Source organism: Tachyglossus aculeatus, chromosome 17 (genome assembly GCF_015852505.1).
Source record: "Tachyglossus aculeatus isolate mTacAcu1 chromosome 17, mTacAcu1.pri, whole genome shotgun sequence".
Classification (NCBI taxonomy): Eukaryota; Metazoa; Chordata; class Mammalia; order Monotremata; family Tachyglossidae; genus Tachyglossus; species Tachyglossus aculeatus.
In genome coordinates, this window is record NC_052082.1 from 10,612,895 (window position 1) to 10,626,279 (window position 13,385).

The 13,385-nt window shown below is 51.3% G+C and overlaps 1 protein-coding gene across 1 annotated transcript in view; it reads right to left on the bottom strand.

Moving 5' to 3' along the window:
- Nucleotides 1-4,629: 4,629 nt before the first annotated feature.
- The window catches only part of SDAD1 (SDA1 domain containing 1), a 36,074-nt gene continuing 27,318 nt past the window's right edge, over nucleotides 4,630-13,385 (bottom strand). Inside the window, exons 19-22 of the mRNA XM_038759155.1 lie at nucleotides 12,186-12,376; nucleotides 10,636-10,720; nucleotides 10,286-10,447; nucleotides 4,630-5,034 (exon numbers count right to left, since the gene is read on the bottom strand). Of these exons, the coding sequence (XP_038615083.1) occupies nucleotides 4,984-5,034; nucleotides 10,286-10,447; nucleotides 10,636-10,720; nucleotides 12,186-12,376 (489 nt within the window). The 3' untranslated portion in view covers nucleotides 4,630-4,983. The remainder of the gene's footprint in view (nucleotides 5,035-10,285; nucleotides 10,448-10,635; nucleotides 10,721-12,185; nucleotides 12,377-13,385) is intronic.

The following is a 13,385-nucleotide window of genomic DNA, read 5'->3' on the forward strand; positions in this document are numbered from 1 at the left end:
ACTCGCGGATCCCGCCCAGGACACGCCCCCCTCCCCGCCCTTCAATCAGCACTCGTCCGTCCTGCCCAGGACACGCCCACTAGGCCCTGCCGTCCAATCAGCACTCGCCCGTCCTGCCCCGGACACGCCCCCTTCGGGCCCCGCCCGGACACGCCCCCTCCACCCCCTTGGTCATCTTGTAACCGCCCCAGCGCTTAGAACAGTGCTTTGCACATTGTCAATGCTTAATAAATGATATTATTATTGCCCAAGGTCACCCAGTAGACAAGTGGCAGAGGCGGGATTAGAACCCGTGACCTCTGACTCCCAAGCCCGGGCTCTTTCCGCTGAGCCACTATGCTTCCCACTGTTCTAAGCGCTGGGGTGGTTACAAGGTGATCAGGTTGTCCCATGTGGGGCTCACAGTCTTCACCCCCATTTGACAGATGAGGAAACCGAGGCCCGGAGAAGTGCAATCATTTTCCCAATAATAATAATGATGGCATTTATTAAGCGCTTACTATGTGCAGAGCACTGTTCTAAGCGCTGGGGAGGTTACAGGGTGATCAGGTTGTCCCATCGGGGGCTCACAGTCTTCATCCCCATTTTCCAGATGAGGGAACTGAGGCCCAGAGAAGTGCAATCATTTTCCCAATAATAATAATGGCATTTATTAAGCGCTTACTATGTGCAGAGCACTGTTCTAAGTGCTGGGGGAGGTTACAAGGTGATCAGGTTGTCCCATGGGGGGCTCACCGTCTTCACCCCCATTTTCTAGATGAGGAAACTGAGGCCTGGAGAAGTGCAATCATTTTCCCAATAATAATAATGATGGCATTTATTAAGCGCTTACTACATGCAGAGCACTGTTCTAAGCGCAGGGGAGGTTACAAGGTGATCAGGTTGCCCCACGGGGGGCTCACAGTCTTCATCCCCATTTTCTAGATGAGGGAACTGAGGCCCAGAGAAGTGAAGAGACTTGCCCAGTCACACTGCCGCCAAGTGGCAGGGCCGGCATTTGAACCCATGACCTCTGACTCCAAAGCCTGTGATCTTGCCACTGAACCACGCATCCCTTTGCTCTTCCCCGACGGGCAGACCTACAGATGGACAGAGAAGACAGATGGACGGACGGATTGACCTACAGATGGACAGGCGGACAGAAGGACGGACGGATGGATTGATGGGGAAAGTCCTAAGGTAAAAAACACCCAAGTAGGTGACCAGCTGCCCAGAATTCTGGTGGAACATCCGCCAAGCTCGCTCTCTTCCTCCCTTCAAGGCCCTACTGAGAGCTCACCTCCTCCAGGAGGCCTTCCCATGCTCAGCCCCCTCCTTCCCCTCCCCACAGCACCTGTATATATGTATATATGTGTGTACACATTTATTACTCTATTTTATTTGTACATATTTATTCTATTTATTTTCTTTTGTTAATACGTTTTGTTTTGTCATCTGTCTCCCCCTTCTAGCCTGTGAGCCCACTGTTGGGTAGGGACCGTCTCTAGATGTTGCCAACTCGGACTTCCCAAGCGCCTAGTCCAGTGCTCTGCACACAGTCAGCGCTCAATAAATACGATTGATTGATTGAACTTCCCAAGCGCTTAGTCCAGTGCTCTGCACACAGTAAGTGCTCAATAAATACGATTGAATGAATGAATAACGACCCAATTGAAGGGGGGGAGCTAAAGCGGTTGAATTCTGCCCCGGGATCGGCGTATTTTCCGAGTTGACCACAGTCACAGTGAGAACCTCTTCCTCCCTTCAAAGCCCTACTGAGAGCTCACCTCCTCCAGGAGGCCTTCCCACACTCAGCCCCCTCCTTCCTCTCCCCCTTCTCCCCCTCCCCATCCCCCCTGCCTTACCTCCTTCCCCTCCCCACAGCACCTGGATAGATGTATATAAGTTTGTACGCATTTATTACTCTATTTTACTTGTCCATATCTATTCTATTTATTTTATTTTGTTAGTATGTTTGGTTTTGTTCTCTGTCTCCCCCTTTTAGACTGTGAGCCCACCGTTGGGTAGGGACTGTCTCTAGATGTTGCCAATTTGTACTTCCCAAGCGCTTAGTACAGTGCTCTGAACATAGTAAGCGCTCAATAAATACGATTGATGATGATGATGATTTATTACTCAATTTATTCATTTATTTTATTTGGTTAATATGTTTTGTTTTGTTGTCCGTCTCCCCCTTCTAGCCTGTGAGCCCGCTGTTGGGTAGGGACCGTCTCTACATGTTGCCAACTTGTACTTCCCAAGCGCTTAGTCCAGTGCTCTGCACACAGTAAGCGCTCAATAAATATGAACGAATGAACAAACGAACCTCCTGAGATGGGAACAAGGAACAACTCTGTTCAGGTCAGACTGTCAGCTCATGGTGGGCAGGCAAGGTCACCGTTTATTGTTGTGTCGTACTCTCCCAAGCGCTTAGCACCCAGGAAGGGCTTAATTAGCACCCAGTACGTGCTTAATAAATACAATTGAATGAATGCTTAGGCTGTGAGCCCCGAATAGGGCAGGCACCACGTCCAACCTAATAACGTCCATCTTCCCCAGTGCTTAGAACAGCGCTTGACACATAGTATGGGCTTAACAATCAATCAATCAATCAATCAATCGTATTTATTGAGCGCTTACTATGTGCAGAGCACTGTACTAAGCGCTTGGGAAGTACAAATTGGCATCACATAGAGACAGTCCCTACCCGATAGTGGGCTCACAGTCTAAAAGGGGGAGACAGAGAACAGAACCAAACATACCAACAAAATAAAATAAGTAGGATAGAAATGTACAAGTAAAATAAATAAATAAATAAACAGAGTAATAAATATGTACAACCATATATACATATATACAGGTGCTGTGGGGAGGGGAAGGCGGTAAGGCGGGGGGATGGAGAGGGGGACGAGGGGGAGAGGAAAGAAGGGGCTCAGTCTGGGAAGGCCTCCTGGAGGAGGTGAGCTCTCAGGAGGGCCTTGAAGGGAGGAAGAGAGCTAGCTTGGCGGATGGGCAGAGGGAGGGCATTCCAGGCCCGGGGGATGACGTGGGCCGGGGGTCGATGGCGGGACAGGCGAGAGCGAGGTACAGTGAGGAGATTAGTGGTGGAGGAGCGGAGGGTGCGGGCTGGGCAGTAGAAGGACAGAAGGGAGGTGAGGTAGGAGGGGGCCAGGGGATGGAGAGCCTTGAAGCCCAGGGTGAGGAGTTTCTGCCTGATGCGCAGATTGATCGGTAGCCATTGGAGGTTTTTGAGGAGGGGAGTGATATGTCCAGAGCGTTTCTGGACAAAGATAATCCGGGCAGCAGCATGAAGTATGGATTGAAGTGGAGAGAGACACGAGGATGGGAGATCAGAGAGAAGGCTAGTGCAGTAGTCCAGACGGGATAGGATGAGAGCTTGAATTAGCAGGGTAGCGGTTTGGATGGAGAGGAAAGGGCGGATCTTGGCAATGTTGCGGAGCTGAGACCGGCAGGTTTTGGTGACGGCTTGGATGTGAGGGGTGAATGAGAGAGCGGAGTCGAGGATGACACCGAGGTTGCGGGCTTGTGAGACGGGAAGGATGGTAGTGCCGTCAACAGAGATGGGAAAGTCAGGGAGAGGACAAGGTTTGGGAGGGAAGACAAGGAGCTCAGTCTTCGACATGTTGAGCTTTAGGTGGCGGGCGGACATCCAGATGGAGATGTCCTGAAGGCAGGAGGAGATGCGACATAAGTACCATACCATACAAGTACCATAAGAATCACAGCAGGACAACTGGTTTTTTTTGGGGGGAGGGGGGTATCTGTTAAGCGCTTACTATGTGCCAAGCACTGTTCTAAGCACGGGGAGGATACAAGGTGATCAGGTTGTCCCACGTGGGGCTCACCGTCTTCACCCGCATTTTACAGATGAGGGAACGGAGGCCCAGAGAAGTGAAGTGACTTGCCCAGAGTCACCCAGCTGACAAGCGGCGGGGTCGGAATTTGAACCCATGACCCGACTCCCAAGCCCGGGCTCTTTCCACTGAGCCACTGTTGCCGACCAGGGCCACTCCCCACCTTTGACCCTGGTTTGGCGCTGCAGAAGAGAGCCCGGGTTAGGGTTAGCCCCACGTGCCTTGTATCTCCCCCAGCGCTTAGAACAGCGCTTGGCACATAGTAAATGCTTAACAAATACCACCACCATTATTTTAGAAGCAGCGTGGCTCAGTGGAAAGAGGCCGGGCTTGAGAGTCAGAGGACATGGGTTCTAATCCCGGCTCCACTACTGGGAGACCTTGGGAAAGTCACTTCACCTCTCTGGGCCTCAGTGACCTCACCTGGAAAATGGGGATGAATCAATCAATCAGTCGTATTTATTGAGCGCTTACTGTGTGCAGAGCACTGTACTAAGCGCTTGGGAAGTACAAGCTGTCAACATAAGACGATGCACCCCACGTGGGACAACCCCATTACCTTGTATCCATCCCGGCGCTTAAAACCATGCTCGGCACATAGTAAGCGCTTAATACTATAATTATTACTGGGGAGAATCAATCAATCAATCAGTCGATAGTATTTGAGTGCTTATTTATTGAGCCCACATCTCCCCTCTTCGGGGCATCTCATCTCCCCCAGTCCTGAGCCAATCCGGAGGATCAAAATTTTGGGAAGGTGTGATGGGAGGACAGGAAGGGAGGAGAGGGGCAGGACTGCCAACCGCACGGTCATTTTAGAAACCACTGGACACGGAAAACCGGCTTCCGGAAGGAAAAGGGAGATCCGGGGTCCGGCGAAGCAGCCACGTTCCCTCTCCTTTCCTCCCTCATTCTCTCCCGTGAGAGCGGCGCGGACAAGGCCGTCGACCCGATGCCGTTCCCGGTTGTCAGGGCATCCCGTTTCCAAGGAGACCGGCTCCCGGGCGGACCCCGGATAAGCCCCCCGCTCCCAAAGGCTTGGGGTCGGCAGTCAGTCGTTCTTCGCCGGACGGCCCCGGCCTCCCTGGGTCCCCCCGGGTCCTGATGGAAACCGTCGTCTCCCCTCTGCTCACTTCACCAGCTGTTTCCTCTTTTTCAGAAGGGCGTCCCGGAGGGCCAGCTGGAAGGCAGGGATAACAAAAAATCAGAAATGGTCGGAACCGGGAAAACCCAGCACGTGAAGCTGGTTTCCTCCCCCTCGGCCCCTAAGGGCAACAGCAAACACGGAGCTCGTTGGGCAACAACAGCAGCTTTGGCTTTTAGTTTGGTTTTTTTTTTTAACAGCATTTGTTAATCACTCATTCATTCAATCAATCGGATTTATTCACTCATTCAATTGTATTTATTGAGCGCTTACTGTGTGCAGAGCACTGTACTAAGCACTTGGGATGTACAAGTTGGCAACATCTAGAGACAGTCCCTACCCAACAGCAGGCTCACAGGCTAGAAGGGGGAGACAGACAACAAAACAAAACATATTAACAACAGAAAATAAATAGAATATTCATTCATTCATTCGCATTTATTCATTCATTCATTCAATCGTATTTATTGAGCGCTTACTGTGTGCAGGGCACTGGACTAAGCGCTTGGGAAGTCCACGTTGGCAACATCTAGAGACGGCCCCTGCCCAACAGCGGGCTCACAGTCTAGAAGGGGGAGCGTGGCTTAATGGAGTGAGCCCAGGTTGGAGTCAGGAGACGTGGGTTCTAATCCCGCCTCCGCCACTTGACTGCTGTGTGACCTTGGGCAAGCCGCTTTGCTTCTCTGGGCCTCTGTGACCTCTTCTGTAAAATGGGGATTAAGATTGTGAGCCCCACGGGGGACAGCCTGCTCACCTTGTATCTCCCCCAGGGCTTAGAACAGTGCTTGGCACATAGTAAGCGCTTAACAAATGCCATAATTATAAGGGAAGAAGCGTGGCTCAATGAAAAGAGCCCAGGCTTGCGAGTCAGAGGTCATGGGTTCTAATTCCGGCTCTGCCACTTGTTAGCTGTGTGACTGGGCAAGTCGCTTGACTTCTCTGTGCCTCAGTCACCTCATATGTAAAATGGGGATGAAGACTGGGAGTGCCCCCCATGGGACAACCTGATCACCTTGTATCTCCCCCAGTGCTTAGAACAGTGCTTGGCATCATCATCAATCGTATTTATTGAGCGCTTACTGTGTGCAGAGCACTGTACGAAGCGCTTGGGAAGTACAAGTTGGAACATAGTAAGCACTTAACAAATACCACCATCATCATTAGTTGGTTTTTTTTGAGCGCTTATCATGCGCAGAGACCTGTACCAATCTCTTGGGAGAGCACGATCCGACAGAACTAGCAGAGCCGTTCCCTGCCCGCAAAGAGCTAAGCACTTACTACGTCCCAGCCACTGTACTAAGCGCCGGAGTAGATACAAGCTAATCAGGTCAGACACAGACCTCCTCCCACGTGGGGCTCACATTCTTAACCCCCCACTTTACAGATGATGATGAGGATGATGGCATTTATTAAGCGCTATGTGCCAAGCACTGGTCTAAGCGCTGGGAAGGTCGCAGGGTGATCAGGTTGTCCCACGGGGGGCTCATTCATTCATTCAATCGTATTTATTGAGCGCTCACTGTGTGCAGAGCACTGGACTAAGCGCTTGGGAAGTCCAAGTCGGCAGCATATAGAGACGGTCCCTACCCGACAGCAGGCTCACAGGCTAGAAGGGGGAGACAGACAATCAATCGATCAATCAATCGTATTTATTGAGCACTTACTGTGTGCAGAGCACTGTACTAAGCACTTGGGAAGTACAAGTTGGCAACATATAGAGACAGTCCCTACCCAACAGTGGGCTCACAGTCTAGAAGGGGGAGACAGAGAAGAAAACCAAACATACTAACAAAATAAAATAAATAGAATAGATAGGTACAAGTAAAATAAATAACTAAACAGTAATAAATAAATAGAGTAATAAATAACTAAATAGAGTAATAGACAACAAAACAAAACATGGGGACAGGTGTCAGAATAAATAGAAATAAATATAAAATAAATAGAATTTTATTCATCAGAATAAATAGAAATAAAGCTAGATGCACATCATAAACAAATAAATAGAATAGCTACAGTCTTAACCCCAACTTTACAGATGAGGTCACTGAGGCCAGCTTGTACTTCCCGAGCGCTTAGTACAGTGCTCTGCACACAGTAAGCGTTCAATAAATACGATTGATTGATTGAGGCATGGAGAAGCACAGTAACCTAAGGTCGCAAGGCAGACAAGCGGCGGAGCCAGAATTAGAACCCAGGTCCTCCTGACTCCCAACCCCGGGCTCTAGCCCCTACGTCGTGTACAATGCTTACACTTTGTCCCAAGCGCTGTTCTAAGTAATGAGGTAGGTACGGTAAGATCGGACGCACGTGGGGGGCTCACACGCTAAAGGGCTTTTTGGCATTTTACAGATGAGGAAACTGAGGCACAGGATGCTAAACGACTTGCTCCAGGCCTCGTGGCAGGCGGGAGGCAGAACGAGAATTAGAACTCAGGTCCTCGGACTCCTAGGCCCGCGGTATTCCCGTTAGGCCATGCCGCTTCCACCCGCCCAGCCCCAGGGCTCCTCTTCTCGGCTGCAGCTGTTCCGTGCCCAGGGAATAAAACAAAACCAATGATAATAATAATAATAATAATAATGATGATGGTATTTGTTAAGCACCTGCTATGTGCCAAGCACTGTTCTAAGCGCTGGGGGGGGCAGATACAAAGTAATCAGGCCCACGTGGGGCTCACAGTCTCAATCCCCATTTTCCAGATGAGGTCACTGAGGCCCAGAGAAGTGAAGCGACTCGTCCAAAGTCACCCAGCTGACAGGTGGCGGAGCCGGGATTCGAACCCATGACCGCCGACTCCAAAGCCCGGGCTCTTTCCACTGAGCCACCCTAACCGCAACTGCACTCACACGCTATGGGCGGCGTGGGTGGCCTCGCAGACAGAGCTCGGGCCTGGATTCGAATCCCGGCTCCTCCAATTCCCCGCTGGGTGACCTTGGACAAGTCACGAGAAGCAGCGTGGCTGAGTGGAAAGAGCCTGGGCTTGGGAGGCCTAAGGTCATGGGTTTGAATTCCGGCTCCGCCACTTGTCAGCCGGGTGACTTTGGGCAAGTCACTTCACTTCTCTGGGCCTTAGTTCCCTCATCTGGAAAACGGGGGTTAATAATAATAATAATTATGATGGCATTTGTTAAGCGCTTACTATGTGCCAAGCACTGCTCTAAGCGCTGGGGGGGATACAAGGTGATCAGGTTGTCCCACGGGGGGCTCACAGTCTTCATCCCCATTTTACAGCTGAGGTACTGAGGCCCAGAGAAGTGAAGTGATTTGCCCAAAGTCATCCAGCTGGCAAGTGGCAGAGCTGGGATTTGAACCCATGACCTCTGACTCCAAAGCCCGGGCTCTTTTCCACTGAGCCACGCTGCTTCTCAATAATGGCATTTATTAGGCGCCTACTATGTGCCAAGAACTGTTCTAAGCACTGAGGGAGATACAGGTGATCAGGGTGTCCCACGTGGGGCTCCCAGTCAATCCCCATTTTACAGATGAGGGAACTGAGGCTCAGAGAAGTTAAGCGACTTGCCCAAGGTCACACAGCAGACATGTGGCGGAGCCGGAATTCAAACCCAAGACCTCTGGCTCCAAAGCCCAGGCTCTTTCCACTGAGCCACGCCTGTGAATCTCACGTGGGACAACCTGATTAGCTTGCATCCCCCAGTGCTTAGAACAGTGCTTGGCACATAGTAAGCGCTTAACAAATGCCATCATCATTATTATTGAACGCCCCAGTTTCCTCAGCGGCAAAATGGGGGGGGAGTCAATTCCCGTCCTCCCCACCATTTAGACTGGAAGCCCCGTGTGGGCCAAGGACCGCGTCCCCTCTGATCACCCCGCATGACGACGACGGTATTTGTTAAGCGCTTACCGTGTGCCTAGCACTGTTCTAAGCACCGACCTGTCTCGACACCCCGGTGCCTGGCCCGGGGTGTCTATTTATTTTATTTTGTTTTAGTATGTTTTGTTTTGTTCTCTCTCTCCCCCTTCTAGACTGTGAGCCCACTGTTGAGTAGGGACCGTCTCTCTATGTTGCCAACTTGTACTTCCCAAGCACTTAGTCCAGTGCTCTGCACACAGTAAGCGCTCAATAAATACGATTGATGATGATGATCAAGGCCCTGCTGAGAGCTCACCTCCTCCAGGAGGCCTTCCCAGACTGAGCCCCTTCCTTCCTCTCCCCCTCGTCCCCCTCTCCATCCCCCCCATCTTACCTCCTTCCCTTCCCCACAGCACCTGGATATATGTATTTATGTTTGTACAGATTTATTACTCTATTTACTTTACTTGTACATATCTATTCTATTTATTTTATTCTGTTACTATGTTTGGTTTTGTTCTCTGTCTCCCCCTCCTAGACTGTGAGCCCACTGTTGGGTAGGGACTGTCTCTATATGTTGCCAACTTGGACTTCCCAAGCGCTTAGTCCAGTGCTCTGCACAAAGTAAGCACTCAATAAATACGATTGATGATGATGATGACTGTCTATGTTGCCAACCTGGACTTCCCAAGCGCTTAGTCCAGTGCTCTGCACACAGTAAGCACTCAATAAATATGATTGATTGATTGATGATTAAGCGCTCAACAGATACGTCGGCGATGGTCTTCCTCTCCACCCCGCGGCTCAGAGGTCAGTCTCAACGCACTGGAAGCAGCGTGGCTCAGTGGAAAGAGCCCGGGCTCGGGAGTCAGAGGTCATGGGTTCGAATCCCGGCTCCGCCACTTATCGGCTGTGCGACTTTGGGCAAGTCACTTCACTTCTCTGTGCCTCAGTTCCCTCATCTGTAAAATGGGGATTGAGATTGTGAGCCCCCCGTGGGACAACCTGATCACCTTGCATTCATTCATTCAATCGTATTTATTGAGCGCTTACTGTGTGCAGGGCACTGTACTAAGCGCTTGGGAAGTCCAAGTTGGCAACATCTAGAGACGGTCCCTACCCAACAGCGGGCTCACAGACTAGAAGGGGGAGACAGACAACAAAACCAAACATATTAACCAAATAAAATAAATAGAATATGTATAAGTAAAATAAATCCGAGTAGTAAATCTGTACAAACATATATACATCTATCCAGGTGCTGTGGGGAGGAGAAGGAGGTAAGGTGGGGGGGATTGAGAGGGGGAGAGGAAGGAGGGGGCTGAAGGCCTCCTAGTTACAAAGTTACAAAATAGAAGCTTGTAGGTGAGATTTTTTTGTACCCTTGTTTCCCCCCCAGCGCTTAGAACAGTGCTTTGCACATAGTAAGCGCTTAATAAATGCCATTATTATTATTATTATTATTATTATTATTACCTGCTTCTCCCTGAAGGAGCGTTTGTTCTTGGACCGGACGTCGCGGCTGTATCTCATCATCATGAAGTTCTTCTGCCGCTTCTTTTCTTTATTAGTGGAGCTGGAGAACGGATTGACCTTGGTCTTCTTCTTCACAAACTCCCTCCGGTCCGTCTTCCCGGCCTGTTGGTGCGAGGGGGTCCTCTTGCTGGCGGCGGGGGGGGGGGGGGGGGGGGGGGGGGGGGGTATCCCGGGACTCCCGCCCCCATTCCCGCGGCCTTTGGGGACCGCCCGGAAAACCCCCGCCCGCTCCCGCCGGCTCCGGAGCGAGTCGAGGGCCCGGCCAGCCGCCCGACGGCCGGAAAACTCACCTTCGCCGTTGCCAATCTGGTCTCCTTGTCGGACTTGGGCTTCTTATGCAGGTGTTCGATGGCCCGGAGAGACAGTAACTCGCCCCTGCCGAGGACACGCCGCCATGGGGAGGTGAGAGACGGAGGTGGGGAGGGAGTAACATTTGCACATAGTAAGCGCTTAATAAATGCCACCCAAAAAAAAAAAAAATCCCAGCTCTGCCAATTGTCAGCTGTGTGACTTTGGGCAAGTTGCTTCACTTCTCTGGACCAGTTACCTCATCTGTAAAATGGGGATGAAGACCGGGAGCCCCCCGTGGGACAACCTGATCACCTTGCAACCTCCCCAGTGCTTAGAACGGTGCTTTGCACATAGTAAGCGCTTAATAAATGCCATCCAAAAAAAAAAAAAAAAATCCCAGCTCTGCCAACTGTCAGCTGTGTGACTTTGGGCGAGTCGCTTCACTTCTCTGGACCGCAGTTCCCTCATCTGTAAAATGGGGATGAAGACCGTGAGCCCCCCGTGGGACAACCTGATCACCTGGCAACCTCCCCGGTGCTTAGAACAGTGCTTTGCACATAGTAAGCGCTTAATAAATGCCATTATTATCACTTATTACTCTATTTTACTTGCGCATATTTACTATTCTGTTAATGATGTGCATTTAGCTTTAATTCTATCTGTTCTGATGACTTGACAACTGTCCGCTTGTTTTGTTTTGTTGTCTGTCTCCGCCTTCTAGACTGGGAGCCCGCTGTTGGGTAGGGACGGTCTCTCGATGTCGCCAACTTGGGCTTCCCAAGCGCTTAGTCCAGTGCTCTGCACACGACTGAATGAATTACTCCCCTCCTCAAAAATCTCCAGTGGCTACCAATCAATCTGCGCATCAGACAAAAACTCCTTACCCTGGGCTTCCAGGCTGTCCATCCCCTGGCCCCCTCCTTCCTCACCTCCCTTCTGTCCTTCTCCAGCCCAGCCCACACCCTCCGCTCCTCCGCCGCTAATCTCCTCACCGTTAGGCCTCGTTCTCGCCTGTCCCGCCATCGACCCCCGGCCCACGTCCTCCCCCGGGCCTGGAATGGCCTTCCTCCGCCCATCCGCCAAGCTAGCTCTCTTCCTCCCTTCAAGGCCTTACCGAGAGCTCACCTCCTCCAGGAGGCCTTCCCAGACTGAGCCCCTTCCTTCCTCTCCCCCTCGTCCCCCTCTCCGTCCCCCCATCTTACCTCCTTCCCTTCCCCACAGCACCTGTATATATGCTTGTACATATTTATTACTCTAGTTATTTATTTATTTTACTTGTACATATCTATCCTATTTATTTTATTTTGTTAGTATGTTTGGTTTTGTTCTCTGTCTCCCCCTTTTAGACTGTGAGCCCACTGTTGGTTAGGGACCGTCTCTATATGTTGCCAACTTGTACTTCCCAGGCGCTTAGTCCAGTGCTCTGCACACAGTAAGCGCTCAATAAATACGATTGATGATGATGATGATGATGAATGAATGAATGCCTCTCTCCATCTCCACGGCAACAGCGGGCCTCCTGCCCCGAGCGGGGCCGCCGGGTACCCACCCGCGCTCCTCGTCGCTGTCGATCTCCACGTTCTTCCTCTTCTGGGCCTTCCCGGGGGCGGCGTCGACTTCGCGCCTCAGCTGGGCCAGACGGATTTTCCGGAAGTCCTCCTGGCTCAGGAGCCGGCTGGCGCTGACGGCCGTGGCCTTGGCCTTGCGTTCCTCGGCGGGCATGCCCTCCAGCCGCTCCGCCTTCCCCAGAAATTATCGTTACGGCATCTGTAAGCCGCTCGCCCTGGGCCAGGCGCCGAGCTAAGACCGCGCGGGGCTCACGGTCTCCATCCTCCCTTTACGGAGGCCCAGAGCTGAAGTGACTTGCCCGGGGTCCCACAGCGGATAAGAGGCGGAGCCGGGATTAATAATGATAATTGCCTTCTAGACTGTGAGCCCGCTGCTGGGTCTCTATATAATAATAATAATGACAGCATTTGTTAAGCACCTACTATGTGCAAAGCACCGTTCTAAGCGCTGGGGAGTTTACAAGGTGATCAGATTGTCCCACGCTGCCAACGTGGACTTCCCAAGCGCTTGCACACAGTTAGCGCTCGATAAATACGATTGAGTGCATGCTAAGCGCTTACTATGGCACTGATCTGAACGCTGGGGCAAGCAGGTTGTCCCACGTGGGGCCCACCCTTTTCACCCCCATTTGCCAGATGAAGCCACTGAGGCACCGAACGGTGAAATGACTTGCCCACGGATTAGAACCCGTGACCTTCCGGCTCCCAAGCCCATGATGGATCCAGTATGCTAAGCTGAAGAGGGGGTCACCCCTTACATACATCGGCTGTTCCCATCTCCGCCAACCCCACAGCCCTCACGGGAATATCTTTAAGCGCTCAATAAATACGATTGATTGATTGATTGATCTTTAAATTCCACAATGACGGTATTGATTATACATGACTTAATTCATCCGTATTAACGTCGGTCTCCCCCTCTAGACCGTAAGCTCGTTGTGGACTGTGAGCCCACCGTTGGGTAGGGACTGTCTCTATATGTTGCCAACTTGTACTTCCCAAGCGCTTAGTACAGTGCTCTGCACACAGTAAGCGCTCAGTAAATACGACTGATGATGATGATGATGATGTGGGCAGGCGACGTGCCCGCTAATTCTGTTGGACTGCGCTCTCCCAAGCGCTTCTGCACTCAATAAGTACACCTGATCAACGGATCACCTACAGAAGCAGCACGGCATAGG